This window comes from Podospora pseudoanserina, chromosome 1, assembly GCF_035222485.1.
Source record: "Podospora pseudoanserina strain CBS 124.78 chromosome 1, whole genome shotgun sequence".
In the NCBI taxonomy this organism is placed as follows: domain Eukaryota; kingdom Fungi; phylum Ascomycota; class Sordariomycetes; order Sordariales; family Podosporaceae; genus Podospora; species Podospora pseudoanserina.
Genome location: NC_085920.1, coordinates 3,953,176 through 3,979,296, shown reverse-complemented (window position 1 = coordinate 3,979,296; position 26,121 = coordinate 3,953,176). Strand labels below are relative to the sequence as shown.

The following is a 26,121-nucleotide window of genomic DNA, read 5'->3' as shown; positions in this document are numbered from 1 at the left end:
TGTACCCACTGTAACTGTGGGGGACGGGTGGCTTGATGCCAAGAAGGGGGAGACTCGTAATTGCCCTCCAGCCCTTCCGGACCCCGCTGAGAAGGCTGGTGGTTGGTGGAGTGCCACATACCGGTGTTCATTGGGATGGTTCCAAACTGCCCGTTTAGCGCTGGGAATTTTTGGAAACTAATGACGGGTGCTTGTGCTTCCCGCTCGGGCTGTTCTGTTAAAACCGTCATCCGGTAGGTCATGGAGAACACTTGCCAGTTGACGTTTGTTAAGAAGTCGACAAATGTTAGTTGAAGATTGGTTTGGTTGGGCGGGCTCGGCAGGTCAAGCCCGCGGTTGCATGAAACTTGAAACGATGCCACCGTGACCTGAAAGGGGGAATGCAGCTTGCAAATCAGGGTGTGTAAGAGCCTCCCTTCCACCCCTCCCTCCTGGCTGTGATTAGATTTCCTGCAGCTCCCGTCCCCAAATCGGCCTCGGCAGCGAGGGGCTGAGCAGCCTCATTTGATTTATTTTTCCCAATTGAGGGACATCATGCATGATATGGCAGAACTTGTGAAAGGGGCGGCGTCATCCGGTCTCGATGCTGACAACTGACACCAAAACCATCCCAACTTTCAGTGCCACCCGGCCGAGACAGACAGCCAACGTGAGCAACGAGCAGTCTTGGTGTTTCTTGGGTGTTTCTTGGTACTCGCTGGGCAGAGATGATTGATCCCTTGAAAAAAGAATTAAGTCGCCGGTGGGCTCTTTGCCAACGGTTGCCCGTGCTCCCCTTCCATTCTCCATTCATTCCCCGATCTACCCGCTCGCGTGTGTGCCATAGCCTCCACATAAACCTAGCCCACGTTATTTCCAGGGACGAGCTCCCTTTCTTTGAAACTTATAATACTTTATACATCCATCGCCGCTACCGCCCCCTTGGGTCTCGCTCTTTTTTTTAATTTTTTTTATACAGCTTTTTGTTGTTTGTTGCTTTTCCAGCTTAGCAATTTGATTGCTTTGCTTCATTTTTATTTCTCACATTCGTGGGAACTTTGGTTCCTCTACTTTTCCTTTTGGTTGTCGTGCGCCTTACACGCTTATTCGATATCAATAACATAACACAGCTCACCCACCTACCTACCGTTCTCATGATTAGCAACAACATCATCAAAACATAAACAATATGCATATTCTAGATTACTCCACCACCCTCGCTGCTCTCCTCCTCACCACCGCCAACCTTGCCTCCGCCGAACCCATCCCAGTCCCAGCTGTCCAGCTCTCCCAACCCAACCATGATTTAATCCTCAGCCCTCGCGCGCGTCCCAACGCGCCCAGCGGCGGCTATGCGCCGCAGGAAGTCAACTGTCCCAGAAACAAACCCACTGTCCGTCTTGCCGATGGCATCTCCAAGCAGGAGGAGGACTGGCTCGGGAAGCGAAGGAAGGAGACTGTGAAGCCCATGATTGACTTCTTGAAGAGGGCCAATCTGGAAGGGTTCGATGCCGAGGCTTACATCAACCGTGTGGCTCCGGATGTGAAGGATCTTCCAAATGTCGGGATTGCCGTTTCGGGGGGTGGTTACAGGGCGTTGATGAATGGGGCCGGGTTCGTCGCTGCTGCCGACAGCAGGACCACGGGTGCGACTGGGGAGGGACAGATTGGGGGGTTGCTGCAGAGCAGTACTTATTTGGCTGGTTTGTCTGGTGGTGGTTGGTTGGTGTCGAGCATTTACACCAACAACTTTAGCACGGTTGAGACGTTGAGGAACGGGAGGGAGGGGAGCAGTATTTGGAAGTTTGATAGGAGTATCTTTATTGGGCCAAACTTGCCTGGGATTTTTGATACTACCAGGTACTGGTCTAGGGTGGCTAGGCAGGTTGCTGCGAAAGCGGATGCTGGGTTCGAGACTTCCATCACGGATTAGTAAGTTTCTTTTGTTTACATACATGCCCAAGCACGATACTAACCCCCTATTCCCCCCAGCTGGGGCCGTGCCCTGGGTTATCAACTCATCGACGCCGAAGACGGCGGGCCGGCCTACACCTTCTCCTCCATCGCCCTAGACGATGAGTTCTCCGCCGCCCGCACCCCCTTCCCCATCCTCGTAGCCAACGGCCGCTACCCGGGGGAGAGGATCATCTCCCTCAACGCCACAGTCTACGAGTTCAACCCTTACGAAATGGGCTCCTACGATCCCACCACGTACGGTTTTGTTCCCATGGAGTACCTCGGCTCCAACTTCTCCCAGGGCGTCATCCCCTCCAGCGGAAAGTGCGTCAAGGGGTTTGATTCCGTGTCCTACATCTACGGCACCTCCTCCAGCCTCTTCAACGCCTTCATGCTCCAAAACATTTCCTCGGTCGAAGGCGTCCCTACCTTCCTCCTCAACGCGGCAAACGCAACCCTCAACATCCTAGACAGCAACGAAAACGACATTGCGCAGTACGAACCCAACCCATTCCTGGGCTGGAACAACGCCACCAACCCGAGCGCGCAAAAAATCGAGCTTGATCTCGTCGATGGAGGGTTAGACCTCCAAAACATCCCCCTCCACCCCCTCATCCAACCCTTCCGCCACGTCGATGTCATTTTTGCGGTAGACAGCTCGGCAGACACGACGCACAACTGGCCGAATGGCACCGCCCTCCGTGCCAGTTGGGACCGCTCCCAAGGCGCCATCGCCAACGGCACGCTGTTCCCTCCCGTCCCCGACCAAAACACGTTTATTAACCTCGGGCTTAACAACCGGCCCACGTTTTTCGGGTGTGACGTCAATAATTTCACTTTGGAGGCCGGGCAAAAGGTGCCCCCGTTGCTGGTTTACATCCCTAATGCTCCTTATAGCGCCAATTCGAACGTCTCGACTTTTACGAGTAGTTACCCCGAGAGTCAGAGGAATGAGATCATCACTAATGGGTATAATGCTGCCACGCAGGGGAACGGGACGCTGGATGGGGAGTGGAACAAGTGTGTGGCGTGCGCGGTGTTGAGTAGGAGTTTGGCGAGGACGGGGACGGGGGTGCCGGGGGAGTGTGGGAGGTGTTTTGAGAGGTATTGCTGGGATGGGAGGTTGGATACCAAGGCTGTGGAGGGGGAGTATGAGCCGGGCTTTAGGGTTGGGGATGCTTCTACCAAGGATAGTGCTGCTGCTGGGAGGGCGGCGGTAATGGGGACTGGGATGGGGCTGGTGGTTGGGTTGTTGGGGGTGGTGGTGATGATGCTTTAGGGAGGAGGGGGGGCGGAGGGGGAGTGTGTGGAAATAGATGGTGATTTGGAGGGGAGGTGTTGATTTCTTTTGATTTTTCTTTTATTTTTCATTTGTTATTTTGTTTTCTTCTTTTGTCTTTCCTGGAGAATGATGTGATATTTTGCATGATGAGAGTTTTTGCAGAGAATTCGGGATACCCCAGCCTTACTTGTATAGGGTTGAAAATGCTGTTATTTGGTTTGTTTTTGGGGTGAGATGATAAGTTGAGTTTTGGTCATGCCTGGATACGTCTGTCCTGGGTAACAAACAACAAAAGTCAGATAGAAGCATTGATCGATATTCATGTCTCATATGTTTTTCCCAGTCTCAACTCTTGCACGGTTTCAGAAGAAAAGAATGTCAACCTCTCTTGACCCCTTGAGTTGATCATCAGCATGACCAAGTCCTCTCACATACTCCCTCCCTCCTTGTCTGGGTGGCCGAACAGAACACAGGACAGGGACCGATCAACACTCGCTCGAACAGTTTATTTATACCGATGATCTTGAATTTCATCACGACCACCCCAGGAAAGAAACGGCCACCTTCGTTTTATTTCGACCATCTCCATCCAAAAATCAAATCGAGGTATGTCATCGGAAAAAACAAAGAGCTCACCTCTCACCCACACTTCATTTTGATTGTGGTGACCGCCTTACAAAAACCCTTAGGTTTTATCTTGAATCAGACAGAGTCTGGTCCTAACAGAGAAGCTCTCCAGGGCTAAGAGCAACCCGGGCGGGGGGGTTGCCCGTCAGCAAGCTAGTCTTGCCACTTGAGAATTCGATCAGAGTGAGCTGCTGTTCTCCGCTGAGTGATGTGTGCGGGGAGCATATATATATACTGTTATTGGGGAAGGAGCGATGTGGTGTGTGCTGATGTGAGGAAGGAGCCACTTGACTGGAAGTTAGGATGGGAAGGAACGACTAAGACTGCAGGTTGTAACGGGAAGGAGCGATTGGAAATGTAAGCTGAGCCTCAACTAGCATGATATCACTCAGAAACTCAAACAACAATCACGGTCCAAAACCATTGATTACTCACACCTCTTCATCCGCCTCTCAAGGCCATAGTCTGCTGTCATAGCTAACCGCTCAGTATACCTCCCAACCCATCACCCTCTCTCACTCCTCCTCATCCTCCTCCCCCTCCACCTCCTCCCCCTGCCTAAAAACAACCCTCTCACACAACTGCAGACACTTCCTAACCGGCAACCCAATCACATTATCCACACTCCCCTCCACTTTCTCCACAAGCACCATCCCTCCCACTCCCTGCAGCGCATAACCCCCCGCCTTATCCGCCCCCTCCCTCGTCCTGACATAACTCTCAATAACATCGTCCGGCAACCCGTCCTCCTCCCTCGCGAAGTAAACCTTCGTATCCTCCACATGCCCCCTAATCTCATACCCCGGATGACTCGCATCCGCCTTTGGCGCCATGACGCAAACCCCCGTCAAAACCCGGTGATACCTCCCATCCCTCAGATGCGTCAGCATCCGGACATGATCTTGTTCGCTTTTTGGCTTTTCCAATATCTGCCCTGCGCGGGTGGCGATGATTGTATCCGCTGCAATGACAACAGCTGGATCTTCCAAATGTTCCTTGGTGGCGTCTGGTTTGGCCTGGGCGGCGAGGACGGCTTCGTAGACGGCGTGGCATTTTGCTCGGGCGGTGGCTGAGACGTACTCCTCTGGTGAATGTGTTTTCTTGTCGAGGTCCTCGGGGGTGTTTGAAGGCCAGACTTCGAGGTTTGTGAGGCCGATTTGGTTGAGCATTGCTCTTCGACGAGGGGAGGCAGAGGCTAAAATCACGCGCTTGGTGCGGAGGTGGTTGAGGATGGGGAGTTGAAGCGGCAAGGGGCCGGGTTTGATGGGGGCTGATTGACGGAGGGGATGCCGTGGCTGCGGGCGGCAGCGATGTAGGAGGGGGTTCCTCGGGGGGTGGGGAAGTGAGGTCCATTGCGTTGATGGTGGTTGGAAAAGGGGGTGGTGGTGGTGGTGGTGGTGGGTGTTTGAGGGAACAGGTGGTTGTGGTGGTGGTGAAATGGCGGGAGAGGTAGAGGAGAAGTGTGGCAGGTCGTCGGAAAGGGGTCAAGTTCATATGGAGAAAGATTGTGACAGGGGTTTTGGAGCTCTTTTGGTAAGAAGAGGGAGCTTGGTTCTGGAAAGGAGGGGCGGGACGACCCAACGAGGCACTGCCGTGACAGTGAGCGGGGACCCCACTTTTGAACGCTGCGGTGCTGCGTCATAGCTGTGTGGGGTGGGTGGTACTTTTGAAGGGCTTCGGCTTCGGCTTCGGGGACGTTTGATATCAACGGTTGTGGAGTTGAACTCTAAAAGATGAAATTCTATTCATGCGTGATGTATATGCTGCTCTGCCTTCCATCCCATGTGCACCTGTCCTTTTTCATGCCTCCTTTTCCGTATCCAACCCCTCCTTCCCCTCCGCCCCCTTACCCGGCTTGGGAATCTTCAACGGGTGCGCCTCGGTATTAAAAACATAGTCATCCAAACTGATCAGGTCCGGCTCAGAGAAGATAAGATAATAGTACTTCAGCGTCTCGGCAATCCAAAAGCTCTCCATCGAGTTCTTGGTTCTTGACCTCGTCCCACCCCGGCCATGAGCATCTGCCTGCTCTTCACCCGGGGCAACATTGACGTCTGAAATAGCCGTGTACGCCTCGTTTGTTTCGGTCGCTTTTTGAACAGCCGTGAACATGCGCCAGGCGATATCGAGCAAGTCCTTCTTGCCAGTGATGCGGTAAGCAATAAAGATAGACTCGATCGCTTCAGGCCGGAGGAGATACGAAGGGTCCTGGACAGCCCTGAAAGGCTTGGGATACCGGCCAGGGGCGGTGTTGGCTTCTTTATAGGTTGCATCATCCCACTTGCACCGGGGAAACTCCTCCTCTTCTTCGTCCTTTGATGAAGGCGCAGAAGAGGGAGCAGGGCAGGGAATGATCTCCGAAACCTCAGGCATGATCCCAGAAGGAAACGCTTCATACGCCCAGGCACACCCACGTGCGAGCTGCTCGCCAATCTTGACGTGGGCGGGTTCATGGAAGAGCTTCCCACCCAAGGCAAACATTCCACCCGCAAAGCACCCCAAGTGCTGCACCTGAGGCTGGAGGTCGATAATGTCTTGACCATTAGCATAGACATTACCCGACAACAGCACATCAGGCGGTGTGGCAGGGTACAAATCCGGGAGCATGGGCCGGAAAAGGAGGTGGTTGCGAGCGGTGGCCATGGACTTCATGTGAAGTTTCTTATACGTTGGATCGAGGCCACCGAGAAGGACGTACATCTTGGAAAAGTACTCGTAGGCCGAGTCGGCAGAGGCGCCAAGGCTAAAAGAGCTACCCTTCGCACTGATGGGGTTCTCGGGCTCGTTGCGAGAGACGTCAATAAACACTGGCCACATTCCCGGGAGATTTGTGTCGTCCTGCGTCTTCTCAAGGGCGCGCGTCACCCCAGAAATGGCGTTGAAATACTTGGGATCCCCGGTCAGCTGGGCAAGCCGAGTAAATTCGAGAGACAGGGTTCCGGCTGCAGCAGAAGACTCGCCCATGCTGGGCCTGAGACTTCCCGCCTTCGCCTCACGAAAGTTGAAGCTGTTTGCTGGCATGTGGTTGGGGGTGTCGAAGCCGGCGTAGAGCATATCGCCCAGCTCAACGGCCTTGTCAAGGAGGACCTGGTCGCCATTGAGATCGTATGCTGAGAGGAGACCACCCAGATACCGGATCGTCGTTTCGAAAAGCGAGCAATGAGAAGAGGTCGTCTTGTCCCAGTTGATGGTAGCGGTCTTTTGGACCGCCTCCTTGTATTCGTCATTCAATCCCATGATCCACAGCGTGTCCAACGAGTCCACCAGCGTAGCACCCCATCCAGCAAAGGTGTCTTTTCCAGTGAGCTTCTCAGGGAGGAGCTCATCCCGGCCCCAGGCGTATTTTCGATAGGCGTTCCATGACTTCTTTGCGGCCTGCTTCACAGCCTCCTGTCGTTCCTTTTGAGTCTTGATGTGAGACTCGCTGGCTTCATCCTGGGAGAAGTCATACTGGATGCGGGGAAGCTCTCGTGGGATCCCCTCTGGCAGCTTGATGAGTTTGGACTCATCAAACGGGTATTTCATCCGGCGTCTTGCCCAGTCGTAAGTGCTCTGGACATATTGCCCCGTTTTTGGCACCATGGGAATGGCAACATAGTCTGCTTGGTCGAGGAGTATATAGAAAACAAGAGCGACCACCGTCAATAGAGCTAGGCGTTGAAACCTGCGGGCGGTTAGGATGGCCATTGCTCCCCTTTAGCCACCCAAATGCAAGTGATGGCAACGGTGAGACGCGGGACGGGAACCATCAAGAGGTCACTGGATGACCTGGTTGGGAAAGAATAGGTGAGCGAGAGATGAGAATGATGAAGAAAAGTAAGTGAATGAATGAGCCCAAGGCGCAGCGGTGGAGCAACAGTAAAAGGAGATTGTCAGAGAAACACGTCAGCTGCAATGAAAACAAAAGTGCATCCAAAAACTGCCGGGGAACTCAACAAGCTTCCAACGGGTTGCTCGTCCGGGTCGAATAGCGGCTCACAGAAATGGAGAGCTTGCCCCTGACAGGCTGCGATGTGCCCTGTAACTGTGGAGAATCGACATGCTTGGCGATCTTGTTAGTGCCGATTTCCGGTATTTATAGTGGCTGTGAGCCCTGTTTGTGAATTGATACGAGCATCACCAATTTCGAGGGAATAGGGGGGGGGGGGACATTCGAGAACAATAGGAAAGGATACGCGGAGTGCTCTCTAGGCTGTCCGAGGTTGCATACCGCTATGAAATGCAGCGGCAGTCGTGAAACTGTCCGAAATGCCCGGCATTGAATAACTTCTGGTGGAAGTCGACGGCGGGATTCAGCCGGCGCTAAGGCAGCTCCAAGGAAATCTGAACCCAGACAGCCGGGTTCGACCTGGGAGGGAAAGGCGAGACCGTCCCACCCTTCAGCTGCAATGTTGTTTCATCTCAACGATGATTGGAAAACAAAACAACACAAATAAAAAAGACCAAAATTCTTGGAGAGAGGACGACAGCGGGCTTCAAACTCCCCCAAATCCGACCCCAGATTCTCCCGTGCGGGGGGCCACATGGCATCAGTGGCAGTGTTTGCCCAGATCTCGGGGCAACAAGGAGATAAATGCTCCAGTATCAATATCCAAGACGTCAGATAAGAGCATACAACCAATAGTCTCATCATAAACTCACGGGGTTAGGCTGACTTGCAGACTGGACGCCTTCAAGTTGAGAAAACATGAAACCAAAAAAGACGATGTCAGGCTCTGCCTCCAAGAGCTGAGACGCACCAGCATACATTCGATTTAGCGCAGGCGTCCATGGCACATAGACTTCCAACTTCCAAACTGACTGACAAGAAGGCTCTGGCCGGAGTTGATCCTATTGGTCCCAGACCTTCACACCTACCACACCTTGACATGGCCTCACGTAACGAATAGCCAAACGACATCATCTGGAACTCTCAAACAGGAATATCAGATGACCGCTATGTCGTTGTTTTGCTTGCCCCATCGCGCTGCCCCCCTCTTCCAGGACTTGGTCTTGGCAACAGTATCGGCTCGACCAGCCAATCACTTCGTCGGTCATGTTGATGATGAGGTTTAAAACTTGCCGGTTAAGTTCACCGGGCGTTTTTAATGAGACGGACGTCCCTTCGATGGAGGGGACCGCCTGACTCGGCAGCCTCACTCGGGCCTCTGAATCTCTTACCATATGCCTTGACAAGGGATTTCGTTTCTTTAAGTACGGGAGGAACAGCCTCCACGGTGGTCTCGGTGCTTACAGCATCTCCGAGGAGCAAGCCAGGATATTCAACATGATCCCAAACCATGCCCCCAAGCCTTCCGTTACAAGGCAAGACAGTCAGTCTAGCCAAGGAAGCCAAGGGGGCAGCGTCTGGCTTGCCGATTGCCAGCAGTACCGAAACGTCATCGAGAGTCTCGCCTCGTCCGAGCCTAGGTTGAGACGTAGAGACCCCAGACTCGAACTCAAGAACATACCCTGGCCCTTCAAAAACACCAGAATCGCCGTGCTAGAGTCCCCATCCGCGGGCTCTCCCTTCACCAGAAAGCCGTGGCAGTGCAGCGACCCAGCAAAGTTCAGACTCTCCTTGACCGACGAATCACCCGCCTCAGGCCCAGATGGACGCCGAATCATCATCATGGAGGGCCAAGCCCCAGCCCACATCGGCACCCTGGGCACACACTTCAACATCCACCCCGCCTTCTTCGTCGACCACGAACGAGACAACGCCCCCGAAGCCTTCAAGTCCAACGACGCCTACTACAACATCTCGCTCCCATGCGTCCAAAAAGAGCATGTCACCATGAGATACTACCAGCTCATCTCCCTCCCCAACGACCTCCAAAGCAACTTTCGCGTCTTTTGCGCAGAAACCGGGCGCACCGTCACAACTACTCGAATCCTCGGTAAATTCGCCGACACAGTCTGCCTCCACAGGAAGTGCTCCATCTGGCGGCGCCCACGAGAAAATGGCACAGGCTGGGATTGCATCGTCATCACCGACCCCCCCCTCCGATACGTAGGGACCTCTTACGAAGCCTACAACCCGATCCCCGTCTCCCCCATCACGCGCTTCCACCAGGGGGGGTACCCCGACTTCATCCCTCACCAACGACAGATGAAGAACCTCCACCGCGGCGGCCCGCCCAGAACGACACTCCTCGACGACTTGTGCTTCTACCTCGATCACCACTGGGATTTATTCGACAGCCACGGCACCGACCTGGTCTTGACCCTTGCGCAAAAGATCGTCGCAAGCCATTACCGCCAACACGTCGGTTTTTTGCAGACGTACATCTCTCACGTGCAGCATAGCATGTCGAGGCAGGAGAATCTCGAGTATTTCAACACCACCGCGGTAGAGAAACAGTGGTCAGATGTGCAGTCGTATGAGCGGAGGTTGTCGTACTATTGTATTGATCTCGAGTCGATCATGATACAGTGTCGGATTCCGTTTCAGGCACCGAACGTTTTGTCTGGCAGTGGTTCGTCTTCCGAGGCAGATTTTCAGTTTTTGTACATGGCGTTGAAGGATGTGAGGAGGAGGGTCGAGCTTTTGAGCAGTAGTATCACTGGGCTGGCGGGGATGGCGGGGAATAGGCAGGCGGTGGAGGAGCAGGTGTTGAGCAGGCAGGAGGCGACGAGCGTCAAGGCGTTGACGGTGGTGGGGTTGGTGTTTATACCGCTTGGGTTTGTGGCGAGCTTGTTTGGGATGGAGGATTGGTTTGCGCCCGGGGGGGAGAGGTTTTGGATGTATTGGGCGGTTGCCGTGCCGGTTAGTGTGGTGGCTTTTGGGCTGTATTTTTTTGCAAAGGTGGTGAGGGGTGGGGGGATGGGGAAGCGTAGGGTAGAGGGGAAGGGGATGTGTTGATCTGTTTTGTTGGAGTCTTTGTGGTGTTTGGGATGTGGGCGTTGGGGAGGGGAATGATTGATGACTGACCTATATACTCTACTTACATCTGGATTATAAGCCAGATGGGAAATCGCTAAAACAATCGCTATCAATGGAACACAGCAGACTTTTGATATTCCCCCAAAACATTTCCTGAAATTGACATCTCGAATATGACGTCGTCAGAAAGCGTACATTGAAAGTGGATCTCGAACCCTTGGTGGTCTGGATCTCGACCACAGTGGAGTTCGGAGACCCCACCCAACCCTGCTGCCAAAGTCTTATCTTATCGCAGCTGCGCAGCTCTCAAATTTTGGTTCTGCCGTCTGTCGAGCAAACGCCCGCCAGAAATCCTGACCGCCCGCTGCTTTCGCTGTTGAAGAGCGACGATCTCGCTATCAATCGATTATTCGATCACTCTACTTCCACCTTCACTGTCGCACTTTTTCAGTTGTAACAGCGACAGCGATATCAATCAACCCGATTCCATCACAAAAGTCGCAAAAGAAAGTCAACAGAACCGCAACCCAAAAAGTCGCAAACCCCAAACCATCACCATGTCTTCCCTACGGAACAGGTAACCCCTTCCCTCCCCCCCCCCTCCTCATCCTTTTTTTTTTTCAAATGCTAACCAGTAAATAACACAGCGTCCAACGCCGCTCCCACCGTGAACGCGCCCAGCCCCTCGAGCGCGCCAAACTCGGCCTCCTAGAAAAGAAAAAAGATTATCAAAAACGCGCAAAGGACTACAAAAAAAAGCAAACAGTCCTCAAATCCCTCCGGGAGAAAGCCGCCGAGAAGAACGAAGATGAGTTTTATTTCGGCATGATGTCCCGCAAGTCGGCCGGGTCATCTTCTCTCACTGCGGGAAAAGGGTTTGATGGAAAGGTAGCGGGGGATAGGGGAAACAAGGCTATGGGTGTGGATTTAGTCAGGCTGCTCAAGACGCAGGATTTGGGGTATGTGAGGACTGTGAGGAATATTGTTGCCAAGGAGGTGAGGGGGTTGGAGGAGAGGTGGGTGCTTGCGGGCGGGGGGGAAGAGGAGGAGGATAGTGAGGATGAGTTTGATATAGGAGGGCAACAACCGAAGAAAGCGAAGAAGATTGTTTTTTGTGAGGGGGTTGAGGAGCGGAAGGAGGTGGTGGAGGGAAGGAAAAGGCAGGAGAGGGAACAGGAGAGTGATGATGAGGATGATGAGGAGAGGGTGAGGAAGGAGCGGAATTTGGAGAAATTGGCTAAGAAGTTGAAGGAGGCGAGGAAAAAGCTCAAGGCGTTGACGGATGCCGAGTTGGAACTGGAGGTTACACAGGCGAAGATGGCGAAAACGGCGACGAGCGGGGGGGTTACGAAGGCGGGGAGGAGGATTAAGGTCAGGGAGAGGAAGAGGTGATCTCTGGGCTGGAGATGGTTTTCTTTGATTTGTTTTTGTAATGTACGTTTCTGCCACTAGTACCCATCGTTTGTTTTTCCCTCTCCAAACAGAGCGAGAGTCTGGCTTCACTCTGAGGGGAAAAGGGGGAGGGAGATATTGATATTAGAACCTGAGATATATACCCGACGCCAGAATTCATGAGTTCATATCCTGTCCTGCCTGACCCAAAAAAAACCCAACCGGTGGAATCAAATATCGACATGAAAGAAACACCTATAGCTTCCCTAACCCACAACATCTCGCCAACCCGTTGATGATTCCCCCGAGACATTTAAACACCAGCGCTAGACTCCCAATCAAGCATTTAAAGAAAATCTTGATCAGCCACACCAACGCCCTCAGCACAGCAGGTAGCTTCTCCTCCTTTTCTTTCACCGATCGTTTGCCGTATTCACTATCCTGGCTCTCGAGGTCAATCTCGAACTGCTCCATCCTCTTCTTGCTGGATCGGCTTTTAGACCTCTTCTCCGCCTTCTTGGCCTCTTTCTTCCGTTGTTTCTCTTCTCTTCTCATGCTCGCACGGGAATCGCCCCCTGCCCGTCTGGACGACCGTGAAGAGCGACGGTCGCCGGAGATGACAGAACCATTCCCCCCACCAAAAACAACCGGAGGCGGCTCGAAGACCTCGACACCGGCGGTATATTGGTCGTCCCCGTGCGCGACCAGCACCAACGCAGCAACAACAACATCAACCAGGTACACCGCCTCGATCTTGGCCGCGATGGAGGTGTCGACTTCCAGCCAACCCTGCCCTGTCCCGTCGCGGGTGAGTTTGGCGAGGTGGACGGGCGATTCGAGGTGCTCGAGGGTGTATTCTGTTCTTGAATAAACCGGGTTTCTCTCTATCGTCACGCAAAAGGGCATGGCTAAGGCGGGGTGGACGAGGAAGTGGTTGCCCGAATCGGGATCGAAGACTAACCGCGCGGATTCTTGCTGCGCGAGCGCGACGGTTGTTGCGTCGTTGGAGCGGTCGGCTACCAGGCGTGCTGCGGCGGAGGGCCATAACTGGGCGACCAAACCGTCGTTTTCGTTCCTCAGGCCGGGGGGGGTGAGGGAGGTTGTCAGGACTTCTAGCCAGTTTTTGGCGTTGTGTTGGAGGGAGCGGGTGGATTTGCTTGTGCGGAGGGACATGCTTGTTCGGAGGGAGGTGGAGGAGGGGGGCGTGGAGGGGGAGGAGTTGATTATGTTTGCCGATTGGGAGACGCCACCTGGGGTTGGGGATTGGGAGGGGGAGCCGCTGTTTGGGGAGGGGGGGGATTGTTTGAAGGGTTTGTTTGGGTCGTAGCGGGAGAGGGAGACGAGGGCGGAGGCGGAGGTTGGGTCGATTCGGAGGCAGTAGAAGGGTTGCGAGGTGGAGGAGGAGAGGGTGTAGACTGGGGCGTCCGGGGTTGTGGTGAGTTTGAGGCAGAAGGGGCGGCCTTCAAGGGAGGAGGCTTTCCAGCCGTTGGTTACTTTCCAGAGGGAGCGCAGTTCTTCTGTTGAGGAGACGGGCGGGATCACGGCCGGTTCGTGGTGGCGGGGCCAGCGGGAGGAGGTTGTGGTGGGCGCTGGGGACTGGATTGGTCCTTGGGGGGGTGACTGAGGGTTGTGGTTGCTGGTGACAGTTGGGGCGCGCTCTCGTCGTGGGGAGTAGAGAGGACGGGAGATGGCTGCTTGGGGAATGCGGGTTGGGGAGGCTTCTTTTGGGTAGTACTCCTGTCTGTCCAGAGGAAGCTCGGGGTTGTAGGTGGGAAAGATGGAGCGAAGTTGTGGTGGGTTGTGATGGGACGAGGAAGATGGTCCTCCTGAAGAAGAAGATTGACCAGCCGGGGCGTATATGAGTGGTGGTTTGGCAATTGAACTTCGAGATCGAGCGCTGTTACTCCTGACAAGAGTCTGCGCTTCGGAGAAGGCTGTCTCGCATCGCTGCGGTGGATCGCTCACCGGCTGAGCACATGCCGTCTCAACCACGGGGTCCGGGACAGGTACAGCATTGGACGGCCCGGCCTCGCTCTCCTGAGGATATTGCCGTCGTTGAGATTCTCGAGCGTCAAGAGCATGTTGCCATGGATTGGTTGATGCAACCCTCTGCTTTCCTTCCCTGACTGAAGAGTCCCTCCGTATCCTCGGACCACGAGGAGGCGATGCTTCTGTCGAATTGGACGGCCCCTCCTGAGGTGTCCCTGACCTAGTCGGTGGTCTCTGCTGGTTCTGACTCCTCGACGGTGGTCTGGCAGTAGTATTTGGGAAGAGGGAGAAGCCTCCCGGCCCCTGAGGTGGTGGTGCCGACATGGTGTGTGGGCGATATGCGGTGTCGTGGCTATGCTGTGTTTCCTAGCCTTCTCTTATGCTTCTTTTTCCCTTCCTTTCTCAGTATCCTACACTTTCCACGTTTCCGTGTCGCGAACCGGCAGAACACAAGTCGCACAGCAATTCCGGAAGTACCTGTAGACCTGCTATCGAGACATTATGGAGCGATGGATCAACACTGTCGACGGCAACAACAACAACAATTGGCGATATTGGACCAGGAAGCAAGAGCAACCAGTGCACAAAATGGAACAAGAGAGAGAGGGACCAAAATCGTTTTATTCAGGAGGTCGTACCACAGTACATGCTGTGATAGCCAGAATACCCCGGTACAAGCGCGTTGCTTCTACACAGTCTCATGCAGTGCGCTATGGAAGCTCTTGTTTCCGTCTGCAGTGGGATGCTGTATTTTTAAGCGCTGGGGGCCAAGAGCGACTTGTTGGTGGTGCCTTGTGAGTGGACGGTGGTCAAAAGAGGGGAAATAGCCGCTCGAAATAGATTCCCTTGGTGACACCCTGGAAACCCCCAGCCAATCAGCGACCAAATCACTCTGCAGTTAGACGCCCTTCACTTGCCTCCCTCTGCTCACACCGCGCGCTCGACTTTCTTCTCCGTGACTTTTGGGAAGAGGGTGCGGAAGTGCGTGTTATTCGCTGGTGGGCTTCTCTCATCTTTCCAAACTCCGAGTGGGAAGCAACCTAACGTGGACTTTCGCCCAGACCGCCCTTCTCTCTGGAAGGAGGGGCACAAGGCTGGAAGAGGGCGGCACTTTGTCTAATTGGTGATGAGATCAGATCATTTTTTCTACCCACGCCGCTAACCTCTTTTCTGAGTGCGAGTGCGGCATCAGATCTCAACCAACGGGAGTGAGACGATCAGTCACTGCTTACTGCCCGCCTTGTCTTGAGCGGCTTCCGTACCGGAAATCTTCACCAGATGGTCCACTGAAGATACCACATTCCGTCCCAGAGAATACTTTAACTTCCTTCTTCAAGAGTGACCAACTCGCAGCTTTGCCGCCATCACGCCCAGCACCGCGGTTCCTCCCGCTTGCTGATATCTTCGTCATTGAGCCCGGCATGGCGGTAAAAGAGGCGCCTACGGACCGTTGATGCCCTCGTCAGTGATAAGACGGGATGATGGCTGCGTTTCAGAAGTCTGCCTTGTCCAGTCTCTTGCCGTGTCCATGTCCATCTCAATTTCCAATCCAAGAATCCGTTGTGGTGATGCCTCTCTCGCGTTCAATGTCCAAAACGCATGGCAAGAGTTACACCACCCTTTCCGGGCCGTCCCCATCCACGCCTCTCATCAACACTGTTGATATTACCCTCCCCCCTCAAGCGAGCAAAACATGCCTCTATCCTGCATCGGAAGCCAGGCCACCCGTTCGGCTGTTGCTGTTCACATATAACACTTCTCTCTGACGATATGATATAATCTGTTTAGAATAGCTCCCGCTCTAGAAATCTGGAGTGCATATGCATGCCACGTTATACTACCTACCGTGGCCTATAAGACGAGGGGGAGGGGTGGGGGGGAATATCGTGGTCTAGTCATACTTTGTGCTTTCATGCTTCATGCCGTGGATGGGTACAGATGTCAAACTTGCATCTCGAACCGTGTTGCCGTCAGTCAGCCTTGAAATGTCTGTGAGGGACGGCAGAGGCGGGATGGTTCTTCCCAAGCCAATCTTGATCTAAACCTGGAGCCACTACCATCGACAGCGCGGCTCGAGATGGTAAACCTGGTGCTGGGTAAGCTTTGCAATTCTCCCGGTCTGGTAACGTTAACCGGTCAGCCTTGAAATGTCTGTGAGAAACGGTAGGGACGGGATGGATATCCTAAGTCAGGCTTGATCTAATCCTGGGTACCTAAACCTCGATAAGAGACAGCCTTAAATATCTGTGAGAGACGGCATGAAAAACAGAATGAGCCTTCACAGACCGGCTATGATCTAAACATGGACCCGGACCTCAACTGGGTGGCTCGAGATGGAAACCTCATCTATGAATGGCATCATTTATGGACCAGGGCTACCTTGGTGTCCTGCCATAGACGGTTGTCGACGAAGCCCGTTTGCTGCCCTCCTTCCAATGGAACCCACGTCCTAAAACATCACTGATCATGCCATCTGAAAAAAAGGCCCGCTAGTTCACACTGGTTCAAACGCCCAACTACCTACTACCTAGCTAGGCCTATCCAAAAATATCTCATGGCCCAACCCCCGTGGCTGCCGCTAGTGCCCCATTGTTCAAGAACCATGTCCCCGGGTCGTGGGTGTTCTATTTTCTGTTTAACCTCCCATCTTCGCCTAGGTGCTTCCCCGAAGGCAATCACATCTCCGGCTTGATAACCCTTCTCGTCACCACTGCGAGAGAAAACAGTCCCCCAAGCCGACCATCCCGACACCGACCCGCCTTCCCATCAGCAGCCTTCCACCTTCCTCTCTCCCGTCCATTAGATATTATTAGCCAAAAGCACACCTACAAGATTGGTTAAAACCACCGAAGATTGGTTAAAACCACCGCCTGGTACCCACCTATGACGCCCATGAATGCCAAGTCAGCGACCACACCATCATTACCATCAGTCAACAACACCTCAAACGAAGTCCCATAGCGAGATACAGTAAGCAACCTAACACAAACAGGATGAGCTACCGGCGCGAACAACACCATTCGATCGCCGTTGCCTCTCAACACCGCGAACGCCTCTTGTCAGGCGAAGGTCGTCTATAACCAGTTTCAAGAGAAGAACTCAGAGACCATTCTCCTTCTAGACCTAGATCAGTCACATCGGGTATACTTCTCAATATACAAACATGCACCTAACAGAGTCGAAACCCATTTCGAGGTATAACTTTGCAGTTTTTGAGTAGATATTCATAAACATTCGCCATGTTCCCTTAAACTAAGCACAAGCAAAACTAGAAAACATGCTACCCAAAAAGTTACAAACAAGCCACAATAAATTTCGGGTATCTGTTATATCCCCTCCCTCTCCTATCATACCATCCAAAATTCCATCCCATACGGTTCTGTTCTGAATTTCCCTATCCCGATCCTCTGGGAGGTCTTCAATTCCAAAAATCCCATCCCATATCCCCCCATATCCCTTTACCCATAATAACCCAACCGACGCCGCCCCCTCCCAAACCGACCAAGTCCAAAAACCCATCCTTCTCACCCCCTCCCCCCTTACCACCTCTTACTATCAATCAACTTCTCCCCCCACTCTCTCCCCCGCCCCACCACCTCCCTAACCCTCTCCGCCTCAATAGCCTTCAACCTCGCCCGCGCACTATCCAACCTCTCAACCCCACTGTTAATCGTCGCAATGTGCACACTCAACGGCACGCTCGGCACCAGCTCCGCCGCCGAAACATCATCCCTCAACCCCTGAATCTCAGCCTGAATCTTGATCAGATCCGACACCAGCCCCGTAATCTGCTTCACCGCCTTTAACCGCTGCGTCTCAATTTGACCAAGAACACTCAACTGCGACTTGAAGTCCCTTAGTTTCTGATTATTCACCCCGACCAGAGTCCAGAGCGTGTACAAGATATCCTGACGCGAGGTCTTGACCTCCTCTGTGCTGCGGTGGGCGACCTCATGGATGATTTCAAGGTGGTCCTCCGCCTTGGTAAGAGACGACAAGACGGTCTGAGCTTCGAGAATGAGGCTGGCAATTCTGTCTTGGACGTGGGAGGCGTGGCGGAGGTAGGTAACCTTCAGGTGGTCTTCCGTAAAGACCACAGGTTGGAAAGGAGACAAAACCCACTCAACCATTTGGCTGAGCCAGGGGTCGTTGTTCTCAATCCTAGGTTTGAGGACATTGTCTCCCTCCAAGGTGTCGAGCTGGCGGGCTGTCCAGCGGTTCATGCTGATGACCGAGTCAACGGTAGACCCAACGTGGACGTTGAAGCTGCTGAGCTCGTGGACAACCGAACGAACAGTGTCAATGTAGCCGTCAAATTCAAGAACGAGCTCTTGCTTCCCCTTGAGGTTGCTGTGCCGGACGATGGTGCGCAAATCGCGAATGGTGGCTTCGGAACGCTTGATGTCGAGTGGGAGCGTGACGCCTTCCACGGTCCTTTCCAGTACCTGCTCCAGAAGGCTTTGGGCGTCGACCAAGCTGTCAAAGTCGACGTTTGCGGGTTTGTCGTCTTCAGACTTGGTGGGTCCGCAAAAAGGTACGTTCAGGTAAGAGACACCAGGGAGTCGGCACAGCGGTGAAAGAGACACTGCGAGCGACTTGGTGACCATGTTCTTGGCGATGATTGTGGTGCCAGATAAAACATAGACGGCCAGCAGGAAACCGATCGGATACTTGATGGCCCAAAACGCAAGCCCAATCACGTCGAGCATCCAGGAGAATACTGAACCGAGAATGCCATCACTCGGGACGGGGCGTTCCAGTTCCCCTGACTGTCTCATACTTTGTCGTCGGCCTCGAACTCTAGGACTTTCCTTGACCATGCCAAGACGCTTCCGTAGCCCGGGTGGTGGTGTTGGTCTCTTTGGAGATTTAATAGTTGTCGAGGACCAGGCGCTGCCCCCCTCTTCAGTTGGACTCTCGACCTCAACCTTGGGCATGACAAACTCGGGCCCTGGTTCACGGTGTTGTTCCTTCGAAGAATGCCTCACAGATTGTGGCACCGACGGGCGAAAGGGCGACTTGAGGATAAATTGCTCATCGTTCTCGGCTTTGCTGAGATATGTCTCGATGCTCTCGTCCTGCGAGCCACCAATGCTCCATGGCTGTGAGGCTCCAATGCTGACAGGCTGTGAATCAAACGAGGTGGACGGGTCGCTGTTGGAGGGAACAATCTCTTCGTCGTAGGCAAAGCTGCCCGTCTCGCTGCCCTCCACCATACGCCATGAACTTTCAGGTCGGTACGAACCCTCGCGCTCCTGCTTTCGAGTGATGGCCATGATTGTTTGTCGCGTTGGGCGAGGGGAACAAACGCGGTGTCGCCTGGAGGGGAAGAAAAATAATTAAAAGGCAGACGCGACGTGGCAGGCCTATATGTACGTCACTCGGGCGCAGGGATGATTCGGTAGTCTGTCGCTACCCGATATTGCTTCAAATCAGAAGGGGAACGATAGCGTGGTTAATAAGTGAGTCACGACAAGGCAACAGCAGAACCAAGAGGATAACGATGGGCGCTTGATGCCAGTAAATAATGATTGTTATATGCAGGTTTCAAAAAAACAAAAAAACTAGAACGAACATGGTGGTGCTGCAATCGGGGCAAAAAATGCAGTTAGGTGCCCAATGCAATAGGTAGTGTTGAAGCAAGAGGATGTTGTTGTTGCTCGGATGTGGGGGAGCATCATTTGGATGGATGCGCTGTCTCGCTTCTCTACTGCCACGCCAGGTCACCCCTGCAGCATCCCCATAAATCCCTAGCTTCCGGGGGGTGGGCTAGCCAATAGAGGAATGGCCCGCCGCCAGTTGTCCACCGTGATCGACGAGGTGGCCTGTGCATCTCGAAAACCCAAGCGCCAATCTGGGCTGGGCATTTCGAATTGTTCCGTCGTCGAGTGAGCAGAAGTCGAGACGACGTCAAAGCCTTGTTGGAGTAAAACGGTCGCCCGGCCGGCAAGATGCTTCCACAGAGGGTAGCCAGATGGCCAACTCATTCCCTAACGAGGAACCTCAGACCATCACAAAAAGCACCACTACCCACCCGACAACTCCAGCTCCAGCTTCAGCTCCGAAGCTGCTCGACATGTGAAGCTACCACCCCCGCCGCCAGCCAAACCACCACCCCACCATCCAACAAACCATTCAAGAAAACACCACCACCACCACCACCAGCACCAGAAAAAACACCCCCAGACCACCGAACCCTCGGCCTCCACCAAAAACTCTTCACCACCTCCATCTACTCCCCCGGCTCCGCCTTCTTCCTCCCCTCGGGCACCCGCATCTTCAACCGCCTCGTCTCCTTCCTCCGCAACCAATACGTCCGCTACGGCTTCGAAGAAGTAATCACCCCCCTCATCTACAAAAAAGACCTCTGGGCCAAGTCGGGCCACCTCGAAAACTATGCCCAGGACATGTACACCGTCACCGGCGCCCGCCACGCATCCCCGGAAGAAACCGAAGAAACCGACCGCGAATACGGCCTCAAACCCATGAACTGCCCCGGCCACTGCCTCATCTTTTCCAGTCAGAAACGCTCCTTTCGCGACCTCCCCATCCGCTACGCCGACTTCTCCCCTCTCCACCGAAACGAAAACACGGGCTCCCTCACCGGCCTCACTCGTGTGAGGAGGTTCCACCAGGATGATGGGCATATTTTCTGTCGTCCCGTTCAAATAGAGGAGGAGATTAAAAAGTCGCTGGAGTTTGTCAAGCATACTTATGCCACCCTTGGATTGGGGCCGTATCGGTTGGCGTTGTCTACCCGACCAGAACAATACATTGGTTCACTGGAAGATTGGGAAAATGCAGAGAATGCCTTGAAAAGGGCGTTGGACAAGAGCGGGACGGACTGGACGGTTAATGAGGGAGATGGGGCGTTTTATGGACCAAAGATTGATATTGTCTTGAGGGATAGTCATGGAAAGGAGCACCAGACTGCGACGATACAACTTGATTTCCAGCTGCCTAAGAGGTTTGAGTTGGAGTATATCGCTCCCGCGCCGGAGCTGGAACAAAAGGGGGAGACGACTACTGACCCGGAGTTGCTGGCGAGCTTTGGGCCGGTGAGACCGGTGATGATACACCGGGCGGTGCTGGGGTCTGTGGAGAGGTTGATGGCGTTGTTGATTGAGCACTATGATGGGAAGTACCCGTTGTGGTTGAACCCAAATCAGATCAAGATTATTACTTTGAATGATACCGAGCCGGTGGTGGAGTGGGCTACTCGGGTGAGGGAGAGGTTGTTGGGGATCGCGGATGGGGATGTTACTCCGACGCATTTTGCGGTTGATCTTGATACCAGCGCGAGACCGATTGCTGTCAAGAAGGCAGAGGCTGTTGGTGCGGGAGTGAGTGTGGTGGTTACTATTGGGGCTTCAGAGGTGGAGGGTAAATCTCTCAGTGTTGACATGTCTGCTGTTACTGGGTCGAGGAAGAGGGTGACGATGGGACCCGAGGAGCTTAGGGCTTGGGTGGGGGAGAGGGTTGCTGCTCATGAGTAGACGTGGCTGTCAACCCTAGGTGTATATATGCAGAGCTGTATATACCTTGAGTACAACGTGTTGCCAGTTTCCATTCCGCTTGGCAACAGAGAGCTATATAAACCCGCCTTTTCCCTTCCCCTCCCGGCCACAAGAGGGGGGGTCAAAAATTCTCTTGCCTACATTTGATTGACGCAAGTGTCAGCGTGCAAAGCCCCTGTGGCACAGCACTGGAGTTCAATTCCTCGAGCGAGCGGGGGAGAAAAATGATTGTTCTCTTGCTCTACTGCCCCACTGCCATCGGCGTTGCTCGCATATGTGGGGAGTCGAGCAGTCGTCAAGCAAGGTAAGAACAAGGTTTCTCGTAGCTGGTCTACACTTCTGCGTAGGCTGGTGAACTTTTTTCTTTTCTTTTTGTCAGGGTGTGTGTGTGTGTGTGTTTTCTCCCATTTGGGAATCAAGGCTCTGATGATGGTTTTGCTTTTGTTAGGTTGCTGCTGCTCGAGTCTCGAGTGGATATATATATATAAAGGAAAGTCAAAGGCAATAAATAGGTAGGTGTTATGATGCAGCACGTTTATTTTCTTCCTACTATAGGGAGTTTCCTCGAACCGTTTTCATCGCCCCCCACGGTCCCGAAAGCCGTGATAGCTTCTACTACGTTCAGAATCCAGCACCACAAGACTTTTGGAAGTTATAATGGTTGTTTTCAACGTCAACCATCACATACGACCATAGTCAGTTGAAAATACGGCATCCCGTCCGCTCTGCCCTCGTCAAATAACTGAACGCCGAACTAGTACTCAGGTGGGTGACCACTGGGGAATCCTCGGTGTTGTATGTTTTTGGCCTTTTTAACCTCTCTTTGCCCAGGTACTTACACAACTTTCTCATCTGGCTTCTTTGCGCTAGGTTAAACTGGTATATGGGTGAGAAAGTCATCATGTTTTTTTATAGTTTTAATTCATCTATGATTTATCCAAACTATGAAAATGTGGTGTCTGCTTCTAGTTCTTGTGAACCACAATCCTCTTCGCCAACGGCTGGAAAATGAAATCTCAAAACAACAACAATATAAATGTATACACTACTCTAGACATATATAGTAACCAAATCTGCCATACCAACCATCTCTCCTCCAAAAAAGAAAAACCAAATCATCATCCAAAACAAGCAAGCCAAAAAACCAGATAGCCCGACACGAATATCCAAAATCTCAGCTAACCCCCTCCCCCACCCCCACCTCCTACATCACTCCGAAATCTCAACCACCTTCCCTACGAACCCCTCCAGCCCCGACCGATCCCTATTCCTCCCCTCCAGCACCAAAATCTTACTCCCAAGCTCAACCCACTCCCGTGTATTCATCAAATCCAGCTGAACCTCCACTTCCCCATTCCCAACCCCAACCCCCACCTCCGACTGCCCTTGCTGAGCGGCGTTGTCATCTCCCCCCAGGCCAAATACGTCATCCATATCATCCGTTGGCGACCTCCCCTCGTCGCTCCTTCCTGGAGCTTGCACTCTTGACACCCGTGACACCCTCGCCGCGGTCCTCACACTAGCAACATAGATATTCACCAAACTCCCCACCGTCAGCTCGCTAACAGAAGCATTATCACTGTCAAACACCGCCGTCAACCCACTAACAGCCTGAAGCGACAGCCCAGAAGAAACCATATGCTGGCTCGGCACCGCCAACACCATCCCCTTCCTCAACCTCGGCGTCACTATAGGAACCCCCCCATCCTCACCCCTGACCTGATCAAAAATAATCCCAATAGACCCAACCTGCCCCGCCTCAAGCGTCTGCACCGGCAGCCTCAAGTTATGAATGCTCACAATACTCGCAGTGTGCCACTCCCCTTTAATCGCCGAAGCAGAAACCGCATTCCTAGCAGCGATCCGGCTCAGCTCATTAGACGACGGATGCGACAAAGAAAGCCCATAACTTCCCGCCGGGGGCTGGTCACGCGGTGGTGAGCCGGCAGCATCCTCGGAAGGAAAAGGGCCAACCACGACCTTATCCCCGATCGACAGGCTGCCAAACCTTAGATACCCCGCGACTACCGTTCCTAGATCGGTTTGCTGATCCGCGTCGCTGGTGGCAAGAGCGCAGGAGGCGGGGAGGCTGTATTTATCTTCGACGTGGAACAGGCAGGCGGGCTGTTCCGGGTTCAAGGCTGCACCGATGTAGTCGTGTGACGTTGGGGTAGGGGGGACAGGTAGCTTCCGGAGTAAGGCGTGGAGTGTGCCGATTCCTCGGCCGTCTACTGCGCTGGTGAGGACGATAGGGACGATGGCCGATGGGTCGTCGTTTGTACGAAGCGCTTCGGCAACGTCTTTGATGAGAGCTGCGTCTTGATCCGAGACAATGCTGAGGTCGGTATGCCCTGCTGGTCCACTTTTGACTAACATGGGGACTCGGCCGGCCTTTTTGATGCTTGACAAGATCCTGCTGAGAGTTTTCTTGATGGTTACGCTTGCCAAATCCAGTTTTGTCATAACCACAACCAAGGGAAGCCGAAGCCGTAGACAGAGGTCGAGGTGGGCTGATGCCAATTCCATGCTCTGTTCGGGGCCATAGGCATCCGCTGCGGGCTCAACAAGCGTGGGGATGTCGTAACTGTTGGCTGCTATGCAGAGAAGAGTCCAGTGCGGTGCCCATCCTACAATGCCTCGAAGAATAGTACGCCGGTATTTTGGGTGTCCCGCAGAGTCCACCAGATAGACAAGCCGCCCTGATTTGGTGTAGTTGTGAATGTCAATCCAGGACTCAACTTCTGGATGGCCATAGTGGACAATCCTGTCACCATCATATCCCACAAGCTCCTGAGTGACAGACGACGTGATACCCGAGGCCACCTCATGCAGGTGCTTGAGCAACCCAAGCCGACCTTTCCCACGCCCATTATCCAGCGTCCCGGTCGAGAGAGCGCCGAGAAGTGTTGATTTTCCAGAGGTCGTCGGCCCTGTAAGTGTCACACGCAGCTGGTCCGTAGATAGCGGGCCGTGTGTCGGGTCAGGGAGCCCGGGTGACCGTGCCGCACCTGTATGACTGGCATCTCTAGGTCGAAGATTGGGTGTAACCAGGGCCTCGGCCACCCACAACCTGGCCTGTCGCCGTTGACCTTTTGGTCCTGAGCACGACCCTTCTTCAGAGTCGGATGAGTCAATCCATTCGCAGTCACCAACCGCAACCTTGCGGAGCACCTCCATGTTGCATCCCAAGCTGGCAGCCATGATGCGAAGTGTGTTGAGACTTTCGTCAAGCTCATCCTTGGTGAGACCAGCAAGCGTGCCGTCATCTGCAACTCCGATCTCGTACAGAGCTCCTCTCGAAGCTTCCAGGCCCGGCAACAGTTTTCCCAGCTTGATCGGGGCGTCCCGAACGAAGTTCTCGTCAGGGAGCTGCGGTATCACCGGGACTGTGGTGGCAGTTCCAGAGTGATACGGACACGACTGTTGCAGCCTCCATAGGAGCTGAGTAGTAAGGTGCTCGAGGCGGTCCTGTCGAGTTTGTGCAGTGGTGGAACAGCCTGGGGAGGCTGGTGCTGGCTTGGAAGTTCTGGATTCGACTGAAGGGCGGTTGATGGAGCCAGATATTCGTGTTGCGGTGCTGATATGCTCATATCTCCTCCGAGACCTCAGCAGGAGGTGCAGTTTGTACTCGGTTGGGCCTTCTTGCGGCTCTGGCTCCAGTTTGGTGACGCCGTAATCTGATAAGAGGCCTGACCCAATGGTTCCTTTCCCCGTTGGCGGATGATCCGCAGGGAGACTAGACTTCTTGTGAGGATCGGTTGGTTTAAGCCATGGAGAGGACGCTCGTGCTGGATCGGACCCGAGAGGGTCGAATGTAAAGACAGACATTGGAGCTGGGTTTTAGGGGCGATTCCTTGTAAGATATGTGGGTGGCTGTTGTGAAATGCTGCGAGTTAGGCGTGCTTAGGTGAGTAGATATGCTATTGTATGGTTGATCGACATTTCTAGTAAATATATTCGGTGTAGGTGTAGGTGTATTCGTGGTGTCATCTTGAACTCGGAAGATGCGTGCTTCAGGTCAATGTTAAGGCAGAGGGCTTGAAGGACGAGGACTCGACTGCGCCTGCAAGGGAATCACGGCGATCTAAATAGAAGAAAACATTTTGATAGTGGGTTATAAAGATACTCGTGACTCGGTGTATTGTCAATAATGGGAGGGGATGAATCAATTCAGGTGTTCTTATAAACACCTTGAATTTGTCGTCAACGAAAAAAAAAAAAAAGGTGACTCTCACACCGACGAAAGTGACACATCAAGATTTGGGGAACTTATGTAAGGTCCAAGTGCAGTCAATGAGCAAGTGGCCTGGGATGGCATTCGCGCTGTGACTGGGCAGTCGCCAGCAGCAGAGACCAGGTAACAAGGCCTGTTCTCCGTTAGCTTCGTATTACAGCAGTACCTTTATTCAGGCGCAAAAGGCTGTTGAATTGAGGTACTGTCCTATTTTCTTCTTATCAGATGGGCTTTCCGTTGTTCTTGCAAGCCACCACCCTCTCACAATGAACGGCTTTCA

At 53.4% G+C, this 26,121-nt stretch overlaps 9 protein-coding genes across 9 annotated transcripts; 4 read left to right on the top strand and 5 right to left on the bottom strand.

Moving 5' to 3' along the window:
- The first annotated feature begins 468 nt into the window (after positions 1 to 468).
- On the top strand, positions 469 to 3,238 carry PLB1 (Lysophospholipase 1). Its single transcript, XM_062942408.1, has 2 exons — positions 469 to 1,911; positions 1,972 to 3,238. Exons 1-2 carry the CDS (start codon positions 1,169 to 1,171, stop codon positions 3,212 to 3,214), a joined length of 1,986 nt encoding a protein of 661 aa, XP_062805356.1. The 5' UTR covers positions 469 to 1,168; the 3' UTR covers positions 3,215 to 3,238.
- Positions 3,239 to 4,639: 1,401 nt separating this feature from the next.
- Positions 4,640 to 5,338, bottom strand: QC764_111490 (uncharacterized protein; the record flags this gene model as incomplete). The annotated part of the gene is made up of 1 exon (XM_062942407.1): positions 4,640 to 5,338. The coding sequence occupies one exon, from the start codon at positions 5,336 to 5,338 to the stop codon at positions 4,640 to 4,642; it is 699 nt and encodes a 232-aa protein (XP_062805355.1).
- A 306-nt stretch (positions 5,339 to 5,644) lies between these two features.
- Positions 5,645 to 10,940, bottom strand: QC764_111480 (uncharacterized protein; the record flags this gene model as incomplete). The annotated part of the gene is made up of 2 exons (XM_062942406.1): positions 8,055 to 10,940; positions 5,645 to 7,533 (listed from the first exon to the last, which is right to left on the bottom strand). Exons 1-2 carry the CDS (start codon positions 8,101 to 8,103, stop codon positions 5,645 to 5,647), a joined length of 1,938 nt encoding a protein of 645 aa, XP_062805353.1. The 5' UTR covers positions 8,104 to 10,940.
- On the top strand, positions 9,111 to 10,688 carry QC764_111470 (uncharacterized protein; the record flags this gene model as incomplete). The annotated part of the gene is made up of 1 exon (XM_062942405.1): positions 9,111 to 10,688. One exon carries the CDS (start codon positions 9,111 to 9,113, stop codon positions 10,686 to 10,688), a length of 1,578 nt encoding a protein of 525 aa, XP_062805354.1.
- An 88-nt stretch (positions 10,941 to 11,028) lies between the features above and the next one.
- On the top strand, positions 11,029 to 12,295 carry UTP11 (Small subunit (SSU) processome component). Its single transcript, XM_062942404.1, has 2 exons — positions 11,029 to 11,286; positions 11,357 to 12,295. The coding sequence occupies exons 1-2, from the start codon at positions 11,267 to 11,269 to the stop codon at positions 12,099 to 12,101; spliced, it is 765 nt and encodes a 254-aa protein (XP_062805352.1). The 5' UTR covers positions 11,029 to 11,266; the 3' UTR covers positions 12,102 to 12,295.
- Positions 12,296 to 12,356: 61 nt separating this feature from the next.
- QC764_111450 (uncharacterized protein) lies at positions 12,357 to 14,414 on the bottom strand (the record flags this gene model as incomplete). Its single annotated transcript, XM_062942403.1, has 1 exon — positions 12,357 to 14,414. The coding sequence occupies one exon, from the start codon at positions 14,412 to 14,414 to the stop codon at positions 12,357 to 12,359; it is 2,058 nt and encodes a 685-aa protein (XP_062805351.1).
- Positions 14,415 to 17,629: 3,215 nt separating this feature from the next.
- Positions 17,630 to 19,366, bottom strand: QC764_111440 (uncharacterized protein; the record flags this gene model as incomplete). Its single annotated transcript, XM_062942402.1, has 1 exon — positions 17,630 to 19,366. The coding sequence occupies one exon, from the start codon at positions 19,364 to 19,366 to the stop codon at positions 17,630 to 17,632; it is 1,737 nt and encodes a 578-aa protein (XP_062805350.1).
- Positions 19,367 to 20,041: 675 nt separating this feature from the next.
- MST1 (threonyl-tRNA synthetase) lies at positions 20,042 to 21,586 on the top strand (the record flags this gene model as incomplete). Its single annotated transcript, XM_062942401.1, has 1 exon — positions 20,042 to 21,586. One exon carries the CDS (start codon positions 20,042 to 20,044, stop codon positions 21,584 to 21,586), a length of 1,545 nt encoding a protein of 514 aa, XP_062805349.1.
- A 1,230-nt stretch (positions 21,587 to 22,816) lies between these two features.
- Positions 22,817 to 25,435, bottom strand: QC764_111420 (uncharacterized protein; the record flags this gene model as incomplete). The annotated part of the gene is made up of 1 exon (XM_062942400.1): positions 22,817 to 25,435. One exon carries the CDS (start codon positions 25,433 to 25,435, stop codon positions 22,817 to 22,819), a length of 2,619 nt encoding a protein of 872 aa, XP_062805348.1.
- Between the last annotated feature and the right edge of the window lie 686 nt (positions 25,436 to 26,121).